The sequence below is a fragment of the Arachis hypogaea genome, chromosome 14 (assembly GCF_003086295.3).
Source record: "Arachis hypogaea cultivar Tifrunner chromosome 14, arahy.Tifrunner.gnm2.J5K5, whole genome shotgun sequence".
Lineage (NCBI taxonomy): Eukaryota > Viridiplantae > Streptophyta > Magnoliopsida > Fabales > Fabaceae > Arachis > Arachis hypogaea.
This window is the reverse complement of record NC_092049.1, coordinates 92,553,144-92,575,269: the sequence shown is the minus strand read 5'-3', so window position 1 is coordinate 92,575,269 and position 22,126 is coordinate 92,553,144. Positions and strand designations below refer to the sequence as shown.

Genomic DNA, 22,126 nt, shown 5'->3' with positions numbered 1-22,126 from the left:
GCTTTATATTCTGAGCTGAGTATCTGATATGGTAAACTACGTTATCCTTTTTCTTTCTTTATTAGTGTGTGCCTTTATCATATTCCAATTATAGACGCGCACAACGTCCTTGTCTATATATATCCATTTCCTCAAAGGGCTCCCCTGCTTTAAGTTAACCTCCATTTCATTCCCTTTTTGTGCTATTATGTGCTTGGTGGTTTATTAATTTACTTTTTTTTTTGTCAAACATTTGGAGCAAATTAATTAAAAAAAATAAATAGGTTTATGATTTTTTATGTCACAGATATTTTTATCTTTGATGATTTAAAAATATTTTTAAGTCTCTGATTTCTTTAAAAATTAGACATATGAATTCTTTCGTTCATATGAATTCGTGAGACCTAACAAAAAAAAAATCTAATATAACCCTTGTTATGCTAATCTGATCGTTATAGGTGTACATTGTAGAGAAAACTTTTTAAAAATAGGACAAATAAATCCCCTTACTTCAAAAATAGTGTAGCAACTACCAAAGAGACATTGGAAGCAATAAATATTGCCACAACAAGATTCTTTAAATTCATCTCCAACCCCTCTATCAATACAAATAAGTAAAGAACTATGTTATTTTGGACCTGGCACTGTGCCTTGTAATAATTTTTAGCAAATTTGAAAATTAAGAGACAAATTTGAAAATTAAGAGACATGTTATGTGTTTGAGGTTTTATTTTGTGAACTTAAACATTTTTAGACATATGAAAATTAGGAAATATGTTATGTGTTTGAGATTTTTTTTTGTGATGTTAAGTTTCATTAAATTCTGTACTTTAAGAGCTTTATTTTTTTTTGAAAGCTTTCATTTGTAAAATTTAAAAATTCTTTCGATGACAAACTTATTTATGATATTGAACATTAAATTTTGAGGTTTATGTATGCAACTTATATTCTATTTTTTCAGTGTTTCAATGCTTCTTTTGATATTAAAACTATAATTTGAATAGCATAGTGACATTATAATTTGAATTGCATTCCAAACAAACCAATTGTAGATTACATGATATATAAATAGTCTAAATGGTATGTTTTAACACATAACAAAAATCTAAGACAACCTTTTTTTTTATTTTTTTAATTCATTTTCTCAAGCACTACAACCATAAAAAACAACACATATAATTATTCCAATACACCAAGTTAATGGAATTTTCTTCTTTTCTAAAGCAATAATTTTCTTGTCCAAAACACTCATCATATGATCCAGTCCTTTTTTCTCTTCAACAACTTTAATATCCTTCTCACCCAAATATTTTTTATTAGAGCTGCAATCATTCCTTTCAATTTTAGTAAGATGTTCATCGATCTAAATAAAAAATTTGCAATATGCACTTTTTCTGTCAAAATTTCCAAAATCATATATTATCTAAACCCATTCCTGATCAAAAAATAATTTGTTTTACTTACCTTATAGAAAGGACAATCCAAGAAGCGTTTGTTCGGGTTGTTGATGGTCATCGATATATACATTATTGCATAAAGGTTTAATTATTCTGCAGGTCCTTATAGTTTCACCGAATTTTCAATTAGGTCTTTATACTTTTTTCTTTTCAATTGGGTCCTTAGACGTTAATTTTTTTTTTCAATTTAGTCCCTGTTAATGTTAAACGTCAAAAAAATGTTAGTAAATTGTGAAATTACTTGTATACCCTTAGGGACCCAATTGAAAAGAAAAAAAAAGTATAGGGACCTAATTGAAAATTCGATGAAACTATAAATATTCAATAAATGATATTCCTATAATCCATATTCAATGATTCTACGACATAAAAAATATTCCTATAATCTCTTTTATTTTGTCACTATCATTCTTTTGCTTATTTAGTTATTTATATACAAATTGTACCAAAAATACCTTTTTTTTTCTACTTTCAAAATATCTTAATTTAAGTACAAGAAAAAAAGGAATGGATAAAATGAAATAGAAATAATAGTAATAAGTATATATCAAATTCAGTTTCCATCATTTAAGTATTCATTATAATCATGTAACATTTTACATTTGTGTGAATTCATGGAATATAGTTTGTGTCTTTATCATATCATGGTACACCATAAAAAAGCACAAGACTATGTAATTTGTGTTATTGAAATTTGAAATCTAAAAATGAAAACCATAGAAAACGTAGTTTCAATGTAATACAGATAATCTACAAATTAGTTCTTATGTTGGTGCCTCCCACTCTCTAAACCAGCATAGGGATCAACAATAACATTGATAATAGCCAGTTTTTGAGCCGAGAAAGATTCTGAAAGAGTAGACTTGAGTTCATCAGGTATCCTAACAAGATAGCCCTTTCTGCCAAAAGCTTTAATCAAAGCATGGTAGCCTGCTTTCGGAACAAAGGAAGTCGGAGCAGGATCATCTTTGTGAGGTCTATTATTGTAACCATAATAATTAGAAAAAAGAAAAAAGAAATGTATGCAAGAGCAATTTATTGCATATAAAAGCAAATCTATGCAACCATATATGTTCATATCAACATAATGAAAGAATTTTCATATTACATATGGCGACAAGAACCATTGATAGAGTAATAACCAAAATTGTTTGCAAAAACTGACAGTAAAAACCACACACTACCTTCAGGCTGCAAGAGCATGGTGGCCTGCTTTATACAATTTACTACTAAATAGACTAAGCTTCATCTTGTATGAACAGTATTGAAGTATTACCCTTTTATTTTTTGCACCTTATTTTCAATTAGGATTTACATCCAAATAAAATTGTAACCATACATATTTTACACGTAAATTCTCAAACAGAAAATCTCCGCATACAAGCGATTAAGGCTTACAAGCCTTACAAGTCCAATTAACAACTCACCCTCAAAACACGCTCCTAATGTTACGTACGTTTCACGCGCTATATAACAGAACGCGCGAATATATAACTTCCAATTTTTAAAAGATTTCATTTCCTTCTTCATTCTCCTTCTTGCCAAATTTCTTCGTTCTCCTTCTCGCGCGTCTTCCCTTGCCTTTTCGATCGTTCTTTTCCTTGCGTTTTATCACTTGTTTGTTCTTCGTTATTGATGTGAGTTTCTCTTTCTGTAGCTCTAGGTTCATTTTTTTCGATCTTCTAGTTTCTGAAATCAAATTTTGAACTCGTTTTGAAGATAATAGATGATTCAACCTCAGATTGTCAGCTGAATCAGGGCGAAGTAGATTTTGAATTTAAATCTAACGAAGTTCATGAGGTTTGATTTACATTCAGCTTATTACGATTACTCTGAATTTGATGCAGTTATTGGTCTATGTTTGTCTAGCTGAATAATTCGTGAACATTGACTGTGAAATTAATGCGTGAACATAAATATGTGGATTGAATCTAATGTATTAGTTTTGATTAATTATCTGTAATTTATAGCAGACGCTTGGGTGTAGATCAGAATTTTTTGGGTGTATTTTAGGGGAAGTGTGGGTGTATTTACAGTTTATGGCTTTTTTTGTTATTTAAGTTGAGTTGTTGTCGTTCGGGTGTAGATCAGAAATTATTGGGCGTATTTTTAGTTTTTGACATGGTGTATTCTGTAGCCTCTCTGTGTTGTTGATGACCAGTTTGTTCCGAAGGTTGGAATGACCTTTACCACCTTTGAAGATGCTGGAAAATTTTACAGGGACTACGCCAAGGCTGCAGGTTTTTCTACAAGAGTTCGGAGCACAAATAGGAAGCGAAACGAGATTAAGAATCAATTGATTACATGTAGCAGAGAGGAAAAATGGAAATCTAAAATATCTCCAACCGAGAAGACAAATCCCACAGCTGGTTTAAACTGTCCAGCAAGAATTTATATACACACATTGAAGGATGTTGGTGCTTAGATCATTTCAAAGGTTGTGCTGCATCATTCACACCCTTGCTGTCCAAGTAAAGCAGATATGCTCAAACAGCATAGGGAACTAAGCATGTCCATTCGTCGTACAATAGAGAATAATGAGGAGGATGGTATTAGACTAAGCAAAACTTACCAATCATTTGTTGCGGCAGCCGGGGGTCACCGCGAGTTAAATTTTATTGAAAAGGATGCGAGGAATTACATTACGAGAGAAGTGCAAAATGTTTCTGAACAAGAAGATGCAAAGGAATTCGGGAAATATTTGTTAAGAATGAAAGAGAAGAATAATAATTTCTTTTTTGAGCTTGAACTTGAGGATGATCAATCAATTAAGCAGGCTTTTTGGGCCGATGCAAGAAGCAGAGCTGCCTTTGAGTATTTCGGAGATGTTATTTCATTTGACACCACCTACAATACAAACAGGTAATAAACTGTCCATGTTTATGATGCTAAATTAATGTTGTTTTATGAATTTGCCACAGAGGTGTATATTGGGTGTTTTTGGGTGTATAAAAAGCATTTTTTGGGTGTACGTAATGATTTTTCATTCTGCACTATGGTAATTTGTTTCAGGTATAATTTGATTTGTGGTTCTTTTGTCGGGGTGAATCACCACGGTCAGTAAACACTTCTTGGATGCTCTTTGATGAAAAACGAAGAAATTGAATCATTCAACTGGTTATTTCAATGTTGGCTTCGTTGCATGGGAGGAAATGCTCCGAAAGGGTTTCTCACCAATCAATGCTCATCAATGAAAAGGGCTTTAGAGGCTTGTATACCAACAACAATTCACCGTTGGTGTATTTGGCATATCATGAAGAATATTCCAAGAAAATTAAACGGGTACAAAGGACATGCAGAAATTGAACAAGAAATTAGCCAAGTTGTTTGGAACTCTCATAGTAAAGAATCATTTGATAGGAATTGGAATGATTTTCTACTGAATTTTGGTCTTGTGGACAACAAGTGGCTGTCAGGTAATGTTGTTGGGAATCGGAAAGTGCATTTATTTTTTAACAAGTTTATTACCCGAAACAGCTCGCTTATTCATTTGTCAAACAATACAATAATTGCCTCGAAAGCAAGGAGCAAGCAGAGAGAGAATCAGATGCTGCAAATTTTCATACGGTCATACCATGTGCAACCAAATCCTCCATTAAAGCTCAGTTTCAAGATGTGTACACTCATCAAAAGTTTAGGGAAGTCCAAGCACAATTTAGAGGAAAGGCGAATTGCATCACTAGATTAACGAATTCTACTCTAGGCTATTCAGTATACGAAGTTAGAGAACAAGTTTCCAGCTCAATATTCAACAAGTTTGTGGTCACTTACGACTCAGTAGCAGCCGAGGTAAAATGTCAATGCTTATTATTCGAGTCAAGAGGGATATTGTGCCGTCACGCACTAAGCGTGTTAAGCTTTGAACGAGTAAGCCAAGTTTCACCTAGATATATACTGGAACGATGGAGCAAGAAGGTAAAGAGGCAACACACACACATCAAGAGCAGCCACGACGAGCCATTGTTGGAGCCAAGAAGCAAGAGGTTTGACGATTGGTTTTTCGTTCGCAAAATATTTGCGAATTTGCATCAGAATTGGAGGAGCTGACTGCAATTCTGCACTATGCGTACGATAACGTCATGGTTATTGAAAGCCAAAAGGAAGGAGACATCTTCTTTATCTCACGAAGACGCCAACTTGGAATCCGTTAACGAGCTTCAAAGCCCTTCAAGGATTTGAACAAGAGGACGTCCAAAAAATAGGCTAGATTCAAAGTTGGACAAACAGATTGCAAATGCCTCAAAGAAGAAGAAAATGAAAGTTTTAAACGAGGTAAAAGTGGTGTTCTTTAAATATATGGTGATTGAGTTTAATTTTCTCGTTAATAGTTTAGCTAATATGTGAGTTTATTATATCCAGTTAAACCTCTTTGATGCTGCATCAGTGGTGCGTTCAAATTCCAGCCAATATCAAGGACGTATTATGAATTATCAGTTCAGGGTACCAGCAGCAGCGGATAACTCTTTGGGTATATAGTTACAGAATATAGGTGTAAAAGTACTGTTCTTTTGGGTGTAATTCTGAATTTTCTTGTGTTTCACATTTTACACACACATATATTTCACAATCTGCTGTTTATGTTATAAAATATTGTTTATTTTTTTACTACGGTTTAAGGGTTTTAGGGTTTAGGGTTTAGGGTTTTAGGATTTAAGGTTTAGGTTTTAGGTTTAAGGGTTTAGGGTTTAGGGTTTAGGGTTTAGGTTTTAAGGGTTTTAGGGTTTAGGGTTTACGGTTTAGGTTTTAGTGTTTAGGGTTTTAGGGTTTAGGATTCAGGATTTTAGGGATAAAGCATCAGGGGGATAGATGTTTGGGTGTATATTCAACTTTCTTTGGGTCTAAAAAATGTCAAGTTATGGCTGTATATTTGGTTTGATGTTTTTCTTCATATTATAGTACCTGTAATTCAGACATTTTCATTACAGCAGAGAGAGTTTTACTCATAATTGGTAAATTTTTACAGCATGTGTTCAATTTGTTACAAGACTATATAACAATTACATTAATCAGTGTCAATATCATTAGAATCTATCTGACAATATGGACTCAATAACAATGAGGATGGCTTGGACAGTCTTATTGCATTACTTCCTCTAATGGCTTTAGCTTTGTCTTGATTCATTTCATGGAATAGAATCTGGGAAGCATATTCTACTCTAAAGTGGTCCACCTCGTCCTACAGTTAAAAAGAATATTCTATTTAATGAACCATGTTAATTGAGTAAAGTAATACAGAGTTATTTAGTTTTAAACACATTTACCTGGGTCCAATTGTCTCACTCATACTTCAACCTTTCAATATTTTCGGGCTGAATTATCTCAAGCCACTTCATTACGTAAATAGCACAGTCATAGCTAAAAACCAAGAAAATAAATTACAAATTACATATAGGAAAGTTTAATTTTCAGAGTGAAAGATTTATACCTTATCTTTTGGCCTGAGATGTTAAGGTATGATAGTTCAATTTCCTTGTCCTTGTCCCTTGTCTTCAGAGGTGCCCCCCAGCATATATTTTAATTCGTGAAATTACATATCCCTTAAAACACAAAACAAATCAGTAATACATGAATAAATTTAATAAAGGAATACACCCAAAAGAGCACAAACTTACATCTTATATTGAACAGAAATACACCCAACTATTAAATACAGAACACAGAACCAACTTACAATAAATGTATTTAGGGCTGTTCTCTCATTGGACGGAGATTATATTTGATATGGGTCGACTATATAAAATTTCCGCTTTCTTGTATCAGCCAACCATAATCACCAATGTTGTGAATGAAAAACAGGTGCAAAAATATGAAATATGTTCAGATTGAACACTATTTTAGTTTATTTGGCACATAAGTAAAAAATGGTAATAAGAAGTTTTAGAAATGAAAACTTACATAACGATGCGATGCTAATTTTTTAAGGTCCAAGAAGGGTATAAACATTGGGTAGTCTTCCACCCTGAATGGCTTATTGGTTTTAGGCCGTAAGAATACCCCTTTTGGATGATTTGCAATGGCCATGTTCTGCAAAAATTGTGAACCACCAAATGAATATAGAAAATACACCCAAATGAATGCGAAAAATACACCAAAATGAATACACAACTTACACCCAATTGAACACAGAAAATACACCGAAATGAACACATAAAATACACCCAATTTAAGACAAAAAATACACCCGAAGGAATGCAGAAAATACACCCAAAATTCTTGAAGCAACCCTTACCACAATATCAGGGGGGAGACAGTATACTTCTTCTTGAAACCTTTTAATCTTTTGCTGGTTTAGAATGAGACACATGGCAGAGACAATCTAGAAAAAGATGCCGAAATCAATTTACATCAATCAGCATTGCAGTTAATTTTGGTGATAAAAACATGAATGTTATTGTAATATTACCTCAGCTTCTATATGCGTTTCAGCTGCGAGTGATGCAAGGTGGACTTTTGACAAAATGTATCTATCTTGGGCTTGGAGTGTGCACACGGTGTCAAACTCATTAGTTAGTCCATTTGCGTATGTCTTCACTCGTATGGCCCAGATGTAACATTTTTCTTTCATGTCAGAAGTATCTTCATTCGTCCCTGCAGGAGTTTCAAACTTCTCGAAACTCTCTCCGCCACTCTCCTTTCGAACTTATGGACTTTTTCCTTTTGTTGTCACCCCACCACTTGCAATTTTTTCTACCAGATCCCCTAATTGTTCTAGCAGTTTTGGGGTTTTAGGAGTTTTTGCCATCTCTCCATCTTGTGTTGACGCCCCCTCCTGCGTTGCTACTTCTTCTTGGCTTGAATCAGTCAAGCCAAGGCTGAATGATGGCATCGGATCTGTTTTAGGAACATACAATGCTGTCTGTGCCATCATCATCATCAGTGCAACAACATCTTCTGGGGCTGGATTACTGCGTGATCATGTATAACGTATATTAAGAATAAAAATATACGAATGATAACGAAACATTGATTTTACTCTGATGAACTTACATTTTAGATGGAGCTGGTGGAAGCGCGGGTGTGCTTTCTTCAGGTTTTTGGGGTGGTTCTGGAGTGCTGCAGGGTTACCTAAAATTAATCATGTTATAAAAAAACTATTCAGGGATCAATCGTGAAAATATACACCCCAACAAAGATCATATACACCTCAACAGTGACAATATACACCCCAAGACTATTTCTTACCTTTTTGTAGTTCCTTCAATTTGTAGCACAGGGGTTGGTTCATTTTCTGTCACAGGTGTTTGTTCAATTTCCAGCACAATGGTTGTTTGGGACAGTGGTAGACAAACTTGAATCGGAACTCTAAACAAGAATAAAAATAAAAGCTTAACAAAGCCTCCGAAAATAAAAAGGTTATAAGGTTGAAATTTTCTTAAAAAACTCACATTGCAAGCGCTTCGGACTGTGTCTCTTCCCTCACAACCATTATGTTCTCTTCAAGTAGTTCACTGGCTGACTCTTCAACCAGACTCAACCTAAAATATACCCTAAGAAAGTCAAAAATACACCCAAAGCATTCAAAAGAAAGACAGGCTTTGTTTTTTGAGAACTTACATACTTGCAGTTTTTGCTTTTTTTTCCTGCCTTTTTTTTCTCGAATAAAACATTAAAGGGCTTTTTTTCTAAAAAAATATATACAAAATTAGAAGTAGAAGGTAATAAAAGAATAAAAGCAACAGTTATTTGAAAGAGAAATTACATGCTCTCTGCCGGTTTGTTTACGCTACTTTGATCAGTGTGTCCTTGAGACGAAGGATCATCACTTCCTAAGTTTACGTCCAGTATTCTAAACATAATAGAGTACATATTATTCACAAAAAATACCATACTGTTAAATCAGGATAACAAGATTTTATCAAATAAAGCTTCTTACGTTTCAGATGAGACATAGTGAGCTTCTGTCGATCGCAGGTCAGCTTCCTTCTCCCTGGCAAACAAGAAACAATTACTAGCAAAGAAAATACCTTAAAATCTGAAATATACACCCCAACAAGACATACCCCTGTGATGCAGATTTTTCATTATTTTCCCTTAAGAATTCATCTAATTCTTCAGTTCCAATTTCAGATCTGACAGTACATGCATAAAAGAACATGTTAACAAATATAATTTTGATGATAGACGGTAATATAGCTTATAAAGTACTGTACCCATGATAGGATTGAACTTGCTTAGGAGATGAATCCTCAACAATGACCTTTTTCTTTTTGGATTGTGTCCTGGGAGAAAAAAATAAGTATGAATTAGAAATACAAAATTAATTTGATCACAAAATACTATCCAAAGAAGTGCTTACTTTTGTGGTGTTCTCTGAGTCTTTTTCTTTGTTTTTTGCTTCTCTACTGGTGATGATTCTTCGCTTCTAAAAGTTAATAAGAGACGCTCTGTTAATACATGAAATCTTGATAATAAACCCAAAGGAAAGCAGTAATAATTTCAGAACATTACTCATCATTTGATTCAGATTCTGAATCAGAATCCTCCTGAATCTTCTTTCTTTTTTTGGACTCCATTCTGGAAGGCAAACAATCATTATTTAAAAACATACTAAAAGGGACAAAATACACCCAAATAAATGCACAAAATACACCTAAATGAATGCACAAAATACACCCAACTGGATAAACAAAATACATCCAAGTATGTTACTTACCTTTTGGCTTTTCGGGTGGGTTGTTTCCTTGTTGAATCCTCTGAGTCTTCTTCAGTCTCAGACTCAAAGGTAGAATGGACATCATTGTCAATTGTTTCGGTCTCAGATGATGATGATGAACTTGGCTTCCTTTTTTTGGTTTTTTCTTTTTTTTCTTTTTTCTTTATTTCTTTCATTTTCTCCTTTGTTTTGGCCATCTTTACAATTCCCTGAAACATTAGAAATGTTAGTTAACAACATTCAGATAAATAAAATACACCGAAGATATTTTGTTCACTTACCATATGTTCTTCCATTTTTGCCCTCATTCTTTCAACTAACTGCTCTCTAGTCCAGTTGGTAATCCAGGGTTCTAGAGGTCTTTCTTCCCCTTTCTTGTCTTTATTTTTTGATAGATGGAAGTAAACTATCATCAGGGCAAACAGGCAGTCGTCAATTGCCTTTTTCTTTTTTAGATTGTAATCTGTTATTCTCTTGATGATAAAATTCAGAACATGTGCTCCCCAGTTCCCCTCTGTTATTGTGTCCATCTTGAAAATTGGTGCCAGGTGCACAGGGAAGATTTTGTTTATTGTGGTTGGTAACAGGAACGCCATCTGTATATAGAGAATGAAAATCCTCTTGAACATGAGGCGATCCTGTTCATTATTAACACCAATAGCCATCATCTCATCTGTCAGATTTTTGAGGGTCTTCCCTGGAATCTTCTAAAAATTTGTTTGTTGTCTTCAGAAAGATCCTTATAATTGACTTTCTGAGGCAGTAGATCTCCTATAAAAAGGGAAACAACATTGTATGAAAATCACTTGAAATACACCCAAGCATCACTTAAAATACACCTCAATATGGCTTATATACACCTATGTGTGTAGCGAGTTACCTGATGCGTTGATGCCAAGCGCAGCCCCTATTGTTCTTGGTCTTACTTTAAACGAACCATAGCCGGTTTCGAGTCTGTTTTTCCCTAATTTAAAGGAGTTAGCTAACTCCTTTAATATTTGGTGATGCACCCTTAGCGGCAGGATGTGCATCAGGCCACCAAATCCCAAATCCCTAACAATTGCTTTCTTCTCCTCGCTCATATTTCTGAATTTCTCACTCAACAAATGGGTTGCACACTTAAGGTCTTTAGTTTGCTATAATCAAAGAAAAATTAGAGTCAGATATATTTCTATTATGAAAAACTGATTTGATCTAAGACATATATTTGTTCTTACATTTTTTCTAGCTTGATTTTTGCCTGCCATTTTTTCTGAAATGAAAAATACACCCATAGATATCAGTCAGATACACCTATAGATCAGCCACATACACCTATACGGATTCTCATAAATATTTAATTAGATTAGTTCAAAATGATGTTTCAATTCACTCAAACATGCATAAATATACAAGTCAAGCAATATTACAAGGTCAAGTAATATACACCCAAGGACAAGCAATATTTAGAACTGTTGCAACAGTTGATTATATTACATTATATCAGTTCAGAAATATACACCCAACAAATTATGCCATATACACCCAACAAATTACTCCATATACACCCACCAAATTACTCAATATACTCCCAAAAATCAGTTACGAAAAGAACTAGAACAAGAAGAACAGTAAAACCTAGAACAACTAAGAAGAATAGTAAACCTTAAAACCAAGAAGAACAGTAAAACCTAGAACAAGAAGAACATTAAAAACAGTAAAATGAGAGCTAGAACAAGAAGAACAGTAAAATCTAGAAGAACGTAGAAGAACAGTAAAACGTAGTTCTTCGATTTCGAAATGTGGAAAATCTACAAGATAAGTAAAATAGTAACGTACCTTGAGTAATATATCTTCATTTTTTCTGGAGATTGTTGATGGAGAGTTCTATCTTGTGTTGATGGTTTCTGCTAATCTTCACGACAAGTTCTATCTCTTCAGTTTGGAATGTTGCTCGAAAATTGACGGTTTGTGTTTTCTTCGAAGGAGAAGTGGAAGAGTGCGCCATAACGAGCGCTAGCTTTGTGCGAAGCGTAACCATTGAGTGACGCGCATGTAATTGACGCTCCATTCAAAGGGAGTGAGTGCATGTGGATAGAAGTCTGGGCTGGGCAACTTGTAAGGCTTGTAAGCCTTATTTGCTTGTATGTGTAGCAGGCCCGATTCTCAAATTGCAAGAAATTCTGAAATCCAATTACATCCAAATGGTCACTACTATTACTACTACTATACTATAACAACAAAGAAGTCTTATCCCACTTGGTAGAGTCAACTAAATAGACCAAATGACAATAGGATGCCTTTCATAGATCATAATTGTGTTAAACTCGTCTATACTTAAATAGTTAAATCTCTTTGAATAAAACAACAATAATACATATTCTAAACAATCAACAACTTACTGAATGTTACATGCAATCACGACATCCTAATAATTAGAACATTTACACTATTGTTCATCCATTCCCATCCTTATAAAAAAAAGTTATGATTAAATTGAAAATTAATAAATTGGAAGGGGAGGGGGGAAAAACATCAAAGTACCTCAAAGAGTTCATTTATGTTGTCCGCTGTCTTTGCAAATCTCTGTATAAAGCACATTCAGTTCTTCTCTGCATAGTCAAAGACATTCTTCACAGAAACAATGAAGTATACTCTATGAGAAAACAAGGGACTCGAGTCTCTAATGAAAAATAGAAATATATTGAAGAGTATTGCAATACCTGAACAGCCACCTCTCACTTCTCATGAAGATCAGCTTTATTATCAACCAATGCCAGAATTATTTCAGGGCTTCTGTGCTTTTGTAGCTCCTACAAAATTAACAATACTTCAGATCCTGAAACAAATTGACAGAAAATGTAGAAACTCAAACTATTCCAATCTCATAACCCTAATCAGCAAAACTAAGTCATATGTCAATTCACCACATATATTCATATTTTTTTGTTTTTTAAATAGAATTTTCCGAAACTAAATGTGGGACGGCATAAGAAAAAGTAACTCAAGATTAGTGAACAAATAAACTAAAGGAGTTGCCAATTTTTTAGAATTGGACAAATGTAATTAAAATTTTGTGTATTGATCTGCATTTGAGAATAAGCTTAGCTATGACAAACTCCAAAATTATCCATTGAATATCACAGTTTGTAATTCATTTCTCTCTGTTAGTAAAACAAAATTGCTGCTGTGTGTGCGTTTGTGGTAAAGAATATATGGTTCATGATGGAGGGCACAAAGCGTACAACCTTAATATATGGTACAACTAGAAACTAACTCACCTGTTCTGGCAGATTGAGTGTACGGGCAGCAAGGCGAGGCGAGGCGCAGCGCGGCGACGTGAGGCGAGGCGCGCCGAGTGGCGAACAGGGCTTCGACGGATCAATCAGTGCAGATCTTCAGAGATTGACGGAAGCTTTGGATGAAGACGACGGACCGACGGCTATGGACGAAGATGACAGACTGATGGAGGAGAAACTCACTTTACACGATTTTCAGAGAGAAAATTAGGGGCTGGCTAGGGTTTTTTTTCCTTTGTGCCAAAATGCCAAGAGTTTTTTGGGTATTTTGAAAAAATAGAGATATGTCCAATTAGGATACCTAACTCAAACAGGAGAATATTCGTTTTTTAAATAGAATATTCTGTTATCTTAAACATTATTCTCACGATAGGGACTTAATTGAAAAAAATTAACGTATAAGGACCCAATTGAAAAGAAAAAAAATGTAGGGACTTAATTGAAAATTCGGTAAAACTATAGGGACTCGCAAAATAATTAAACCTTGCATAAACTCTACAGAAGCACCTCGGAGCGACATCATTGTTTAGGTCTTCGACATGCACAACATATAGAACTGAGTTTGAAGTTGAATTTTCTTATCTTATTCTTCCTACGCTTCTTCTTGAGATTGGAGATGCTCCATTGATGGCTATTGTTACTGTAGTTGGAACTCCTCACGAACAAATCCACTCAATTGAATGATTAGGGCTACCTATCAAACGACGTCATTTTGCAGTAGGGGGACTCATTTGTCCCATTTTAAAATGTTCTCTCCATGTATGCATCCGTAATGGTCGGGTCAGTACAACGGGAGTCACGTCAGATTTTTTTTTTATTGGGTCTTACGGACTCATATGAACCAAAGGACTTATATGTCTAATTTTTAAAGAGGTCAAAAACTTAAAAGTATTTTTAAAAAATCGTCATAGATAAAAATGTGGAACAAAAGGTAAGAGACAATTTTTTTCAACTTTTGTATCCATATTGTTATTTTTTTGTTGAAATTTATTAGCATTGATACAAAATTTCTTGTATCTACTAGGTTTTTTTCCCTTTAAAAACCTATAAATATATCACAAGTTTTTCTAAACCCGAAAATTAATACTTTTATCTTTAAAAGCTTATACGTTCATTGCGAAAATCCTTAGTAGATTGTAGACTTGTTTGTCCTGTTAATATAACATTTACCAGATTTTGCTAATAGACTCCAACCCCACCTATTGGATCCATTTATCTGGATGGCAAGAATACATTTTTTCATCTTCACAGTTTGAAGGGAAAGAGAGGGCTACTACACTCCTGCATTTCCAGGAATGTTGAAACTTGAAATTGAATTGAAAATGCGAAAATAAAATAAATAAAATTTAAAATTTAAAAATCTCACGAGACCCTTCCCTTCGGCCTCTATAAATTAAGGCGTGTTAGCAAAGGTTTCACACCTCACTTATTTCCAACATTTTCTTTTCTTTCTCTCTCCAGTGTCAATGTTTTCACGTGTCTCTCACTTTCTTCGTTCTGTTCTTTTCTGTCCTCATTCCTTTCACTCTGTTTGTTCCCTAACAAAAAACCACAATTGAGTTTTGTTCTTTCCCATTTTAGGGTTGTTCTCAGGAGGTAGTTGATGTTTCATTTTGGGGTTGTCTCCGCGTAGAAAATAAATAAATAAAAAATTGACTTTCTTTGAAGTGTTGAAGCAGCATAAGCTTAAACCTTTCTAAGGTTCAAACAATGGAAGGACAGAACCAATTCAATTCTTCTTCTTCTTCTTCGTCTTCTTTCACTTCTGAACTCTTTGGATCCGACCAATCCCAACGTCCATCTTCTAATTCTGGAATCTTGGCTTCTATATTCCCTCCATCGTCTAAGGTTTTGTTTCTGATCGTGGAATGTTCAATTAATTTGAATATCTCTGTTTTTCTCTGCATTTTCTTTTCATTGTTGATGTGTTGTGCTCAGAGCTTTGAATTTTGAAGTTGGGGAATTCAATTTCAATGATGCACCAATTTAACTGATTAAACGACAAGTTGAAATTTGAATCAGCTCTGAGTTTTGTTTTCCCCAATGATTCTGTTTCAGGTGTTAGGGAGAGAATCTCGGCATTTTCAAGTGACCGAAAAAACCGCAACCCCAAAAACGGTTATACCTGGTAGTTGTTACTCTCACTCAACACTATATTAATGTGTATTCTAACATATTTTTCAACCGTTCTTTTATTTGTTTTAAAATTTCACGAGGAATACCAAAAAAATACAAATCAAACGCATACCATTAATATATAATGGGACTGAAAACAATTTTAGTGTTCAAATTTTTGTTTCTAAAATATTTTTTATCATGTATATCTAATTATCTATAGAACATATTTTATACCATTTATAAGATTTACCTGACTAAATGGATAAATTAATACATAAGCATCTGTTAATACACTAATATGTTTTATAGAAGTATGTAACTATATTCCTTATTTTTAAACAGCGTATAAGAATTATCTTATACGAGTCTAGTATCTTATTTTTTTTTTTTGGTGACTAGTCTAGTATCTTATTTAATAATAAAGGAATATATATCAAATTAGTATACAAGAAGAAAATTAGCATACACAATATTGTTCTTCTTCTACCTATGTAATTTGATTTTATCAATTTGGTAAAAGTTTGTCATTCTTGGTGATGTTTAAATGTTCAACCAAAAAGTTACACAGCAGCTATTAGCTCATTCCCTATTTGCTATATTTTCCTTTATTCTCCTTATGTCTCAGTTATATACCTAAATACGTAGAGTACTAGTGTCCCTCATACATTGACTATGAAAAAAAAGTTTTTCTAAAGAATTTATTTGTTTCAATTCATTATGAGATTTACTTCAACTTTTTGGGATAAAAATATTATTCTTTTCCTTCCAATGCTGCACCCCCCGCCCCTCTTTTATGTCATCTCCCAAATCCCTATTGTGTCTATATGTGCAGATGATGTACACAAGTACAAGAGCAATGATGGTGAAACTCGTAATCACACAACAAATAAGGATATGATGAGTTCCATGTATGAGGAACAAAGAGTTCAACCTTGCCACCTTAGCTCATCAATCTATTATGGTGGCCAGGACATATATTCGCATCCTCAAAGTACACAAAACTCCGGATTGAACTCTTTGGTGAGTGTATTTATATTTAGTCATGTGTATATTGAGTTATTAATTTCTAGAGAATGACAAACACTACACTATGTATGTATTTGTAAACATGAAACACTATTCAAAGGCATGATTTGTAAACTAACAAGTGGTATGACTATTATCGAATGAGACGTGAATTCAATTAAAACAGAGACTATATTTTATTAGATAATAAATAAAATATGAGATGGTGTAGTATTCCACACTTCATATATGTACACAAGACAAATTGAACTATACTTATTAAATAAGTTATTATTTGGATTTATTCATTTAATTAGGGTATATTTTGTATTATTCGTGTTAGTACAAGAAGGATGGGGGAGAAGATGACTCTGGAAGTGCTTCAAGAGGAAACTGGTGGCAAGGTATGATTGATACGCCTCTTATAAATATGTGGTAAAATCTTTGGCAATATAATAATTGGCTTCCTCTGATTCGTCATATATAATTCTCTCATTGCTTTTTGTTTTTCTTTCTTTTTTCTTTCTACAGGATCTCTCTATTATTAGGAGCATTGCTAAGGATTAAGGAATATACTCCTAACGGTATGACTTTCTAAACTCTATAGCCGAGTCCCACTCTAGCTAGTTCCCTTAAAAAAAAAATTTATTGTACAAATTGTATTTACTTCTCTTGATATTCTACAAGTGATAGATTTTCTTCTGTTTCTAAAAACAGGTGTATCTTTCTTGAAATTTATTATAATTAATAAAGGACATTCCAATACAAAACATCTTGCATCATGTAGTATTAAAAAAAATAATTATTCTATTAATTTCTATAATTTTACTAAATTTTTAATTAGGTTTTTATATTTTTTTTCAGTTAAATCTCTATACTAATTTTTTTTTTAATTTAGTCTCTAATCACAACAGACATTAAAAAAACGTTTACATGTGTATAATTCACCAAAATACCATGTCTTTAACTTTATAAAATTGCGGTTCTGAAAATCAAATTAGACTAACTACGGATCGAACCAGGAGTTTGTCGGTTTACTCTAAATGATGCTGTTTTGGTATTTCATTAAAAAAAAAAAAAGAAAAGAAAGAATTTTTAAATTAACCATTCAAACGAGTCTCTCTTCCCTTTCACTCACATGGAACGGTAGAAGTAAAAACCATTCTCTTCTATCTCAGCTCTTCCTTGAGAACCTTAGCCTCCATAGAGCCACCCGTCGTCTCACTATCGCCACCTGGTTCGTCGTGGTCATTCGCCAATCCTCCTGGTTCGTCGTGCTCGAAGGCCCTTTAGTCGTTCGCGCAACGCCAGCGTCTCCAGGTGATGCTCCTTAGATCTTTGCCCGTCGTCCGTCCATCATGTTCGTCGCCAGCTCGCCAGTGTTTGTCGCCAGCTCCCCGTTGTCCATCGCTAACTTGCCAATGTTCGTCCTTATTCCTCAAGTCTCTGCTCACTGTCCTCACTGAAAGTAATGCCTCGGATGCTCAGTCAGTGCTCAGTGCTTGTTCTTGCTTGTTCTTGGACTCTTGGTTGATTAACTCTGGTATTGACTTACTACTTGATAAATTGATACTGATCCTTGGGGAATTAATATTGAAGTTCCTTCAATGGCAAATGTCACAATAGAGAAGAGTGGGTTTGGATCACACAATGATGGGTTGAGATGCTATAGTGGCACCACACAATGCCAAACGGAGTATGGAGGAAGAGAAAGAGTTTTCTATTCGAGTGAAAGAGGAGGGAAAGGAATAAGGATTACTTTGTCAATATGAAAAAAGACTACAATAAGTGAATAATAATTCAAACGTTTTAATTATGGTATATCCAATTTGAAAACATAATATATTCTATTAAATTAAATGTTTTTGTCATTGTAGGAACTAAACTAAAATTTAAAAATTAGTATAGAGACTTACTTAAAAAAAATTATAAGGATTTAATTACAAATTTAGTCAAATTATACTGAGTTAATCTATGAAGCACGGACACTTTGCTGAGTTGCCGTGTCTGCGTGTCGGACACATTTCGGACACGACACTCACCGACACTCGTCCGACACGCGTGTCTGCTGTGTCCAAACCGTGTCTCAATAAAAAATAAAAAATCTTCTCCGGACACACTTGGACACACCTAAATACCATCACGTGTCAGTGTGTCCGGTCTTATTCTTAATATATATTTTCAAAATAAATTTAGATATAGTATATATTATTATTTATTAAAACAAAAAATATTTTAAATACTTGATATAATTAAAATAAGACATTAAAAATAATTTAAAAAATTAATTTATATTTTAATATCAATAAAATATTAAAATATCATTACGGTTTATCTAAAAAATACTTTATATTTTATATGTATGCGTGTCCCCGTGTCATGTAAGATTTTAAAATTCGCGTGTCGGCGTGTCCCGTGTCGTGTCGTGGTGTCCGTGCATCATAGGAGTTAATCAACCAAGAGTTTATAATGCTTATATCAAGAATTAATTATATGACTCGAATCTATATATAACCTTAAAGTCACATTAAAGTGAACTACTCAATTATATTAGCTATTTCAGTCTAAGATTTCCCTTCTAAAATTTAAATTTAAATAATAATACATTTGATGAATCTTTGTATACATGTAATCCCTGTTGCATGTTATTTTGCAGGTTAGGAGGATCGCTTAGCAGAATTTAATTTCTACCCTTCCATATATATCTATATATCTATATATATATGGTGAGTGTTGGGGCCAGGGCAAATTGTTTTCTCCAGCCAAAAAACAGAATCACATAATCAGTATGAACCTGTAAATAAAGAATTGAATAATGCATCATCTCAATGATGTATAAGTTGTATGCTATATATATGTAGCTAACTAAAGTTTTGATGATTTTAAATCAAATGCGGGAAAATCACACTTTACTGGTTTTTCCTTTACCTTGTATTTCAGATGTCTTGAACTGATGAATCATCAGCTTGTATAACCAGCATGCTCTTATATATGAGTTTAAAATTGAAAAAAAAAATTATATGAGTGAAATCCTCTCTACAACTAATTAAATTAACCGAGATATAGTTTTTTGCCCTTTTTTAACTTCTATGTTGTTGAAAATTATAGAAGTGAAAACTTTCTGCATCTGTTTGGGGATAAAAAAAAAACTCAATCTAATTGTATTTTGTGAGTTCGATATTTTCGAGATATAATAATATTGACTCATATTATTATTGTATTGTTATCAATAATATTCCGTTAGCAACTATAATTATTGGGACAAAATAATATAATTAAAATTTGTAAACAAAAAATAAAGAGAAATGAACAAAATAATTTAGACAATAATAAATATAATATGGTTAAGTGGTAAAAATTATAATTTTTTAAATAGGTAAATATCAAATCGGTATTCAAAAGATTCGGGCACCGATAAACTCGTACATAATCTTTTATTTACAAAATAATTTTTGAAAAATTTTAAAATTTAACAAAAGTGACCAGTCATCAATTGAGTTACCTGGAGTTGAGGTTTAGAGGTGACGTGTCAGTTAATAATTATTATAATTACAAAAGTTACCCATTTTTAATTTTATAATTTGCGTAATTACCCAAATTAGTTCTCACGAATTTTAAAAGTATTTTAGTTCTAAAAAAATTAATACACAAATCAATCCCCAATGTTTTACTTCAACTGATAAATCAGTTCCCAGCTCATTTTCTGACCGAATAATTATCCAGATCATTTCCCAAAGATTTTAAAAGCGGATATTTTAGTCTCCAATTAATTCCCAACATTTTTTCCGTCAGACATAACTGTTCTCTAGACATAAATGTTCTCTGTCTAAGAAAAAGTAAAATTATTATTAATTACACAATAATATTGTACCATAATTTTTTATATTTTTTGAACAAAAATAATCATAAATTTATTCATTAGATTCTTATGTTTGTATTTATAATTAATATATATGTATATATATTCATTCAACAACAATAATAATAATAATAATAATAATAATAATAATAATAATAAAATTATTAGAGATTATTTTACAAAAAACTCAAGATTGAAACTATTTGATATTTTTGTATTTAATATAATTAAAAGATGTCCTATTTAAAAAATATGTTTGTATTAAAATAAAATATTTTAATTTAAATTTCAAAGTATCATTATTCTCCTTACTTATATCTAGCGAAAATAGTGTATTAATAATTTAATATGCTAGTGTCATCGTCCACATACACAAAGCTAAGTTAATAATAATAAAGATCGACATATAGTAAAAATAAAATAAACGGGGGACTGTTATATTTGACAGAAAAAACACTGTCTGTGTATTAATTTTTTTGGACTAAAATGTCTGCTTTTAAAATCTTTGGGGACTGATCTGAATAATTACTCTGCTAGAAAATGAATTGGAAACTAATTTGTCTGCCGAAGTAAAATTTTAGGAATTGATTTGTGGATTAATTTTTTTTGGGACTAAAATATCTGTTTTTAAAATTCTTGGGGACTAATTTTAATAATTACTCTTATAATTTTAAAAACACAATTTCAATTTTCTAAAACTCTAATCCTTTTTTCTCTTCTTCTTCCTTAGGCATCCTCACACCTTCCCTCCTCGAACTCTTCTACCTCACTACCACCCAAAATTTTGAAAATCGAATCGATCAATTGAATCGTTTTTGTTATTAATTCATTAATTTATTGGTTCAATCGGTTTGACTAATTCAACTAAAAAAATTATTTTATAATAAATTAATATATAAAATAATAAATAGAAACAAAAATATAAATAATTAAAATTATACTCTTATTCTAATAATGACTATGTTAAATGATAATCTTTGACTATGATTTTTATAAGTGTTATATTATAATTATAATCATTTGATTAAAATCTATTAGTTGCCTATAATTTTTAAACTTGAACTAAATTTATTAGGAATTTTAAGATTTTAATTATTTTAGTTTTTTTCTTTAAAACACAACATATCTTTAAATATGTATTTATTTTAAATTATGCGTGTTATAATTTATTTATATTAATATTATATATATATAACTTATAATAACAATAATAAAAAAATTAAATTTTTTGTTACGAAAAATTTAAAAATTAAATAAAAGTTATAAAAAAGAAAACTTTTTCAAAATCTTAATGAAAAGATTAAAAAAAGTTTATTGGGCTCAATGCAGTCCATCCCACGTGCAACATAAGACTAAACTTCTTAAAAAAAAAGCCCCTAATATATCATTGGAAAATGCTAGGGGGACAATGACTTTGTTGAACAATATGAACAACTACCAATCAAATAAAAACACACTACACCTCCAAATTAACCCTCTAAATTTTAATATTAAAATAACTATCCGTATACTAGTAAAATGAACATCCGATATATCTATTGTTTACATTGTTTAATATTTTCATTGTTTACCTATACTTTTCCTATATCATTATATCATTCAATTGTTATTCTATCTCTTCCATTCAAATCAAGGTTGCGAGAACCGGATCGGTCAATGAATTGGTGAAGTTATTGGTTCAATGGTTTATTGGTTCGACCGAGTTTTAACCGGAGTTCAATCGTTTAATTAAATATTAAATAAATTATTAAAAAACCTAAAAATAATTTTAAATATA

General features: G+C 32.4%; 1 protein-coding gene across 1 annotated transcript; it reads left to right on the top strand.

Moving 5' to 3' along the window:
• Positions 1 to 14,786: 14,786 nt before the first annotated feature.
• Positions 14,787 to 19,424, top strand: LOC112743500 (uncharacterized). The gene is made up of 6 exons (XM_025792725.2): positions 14,787 to 15,215; positions 15,426 to 15,495; positions 16,318 to 16,505; positions 16,834 to 16,894; positions 17,022 to 17,074; positions 19,147 to 19,424. The coding sequence occupies exons 1-5, from the start codon at positions 15,078 to 15,080 to the stop codon at positions 17,036 to 17,038; spliced, it is 474 nt and encodes a 157-aa protein (XP_025648510.1). The 5' UTR covers positions 14,787 to 15,077; the 3' UTR covers positions 17,039 to 17,074; positions 19,147 to 19,424.
• The last annotated feature ends 2,702 nt before the right edge of the window (positions 19,425 to 22,126 follow it).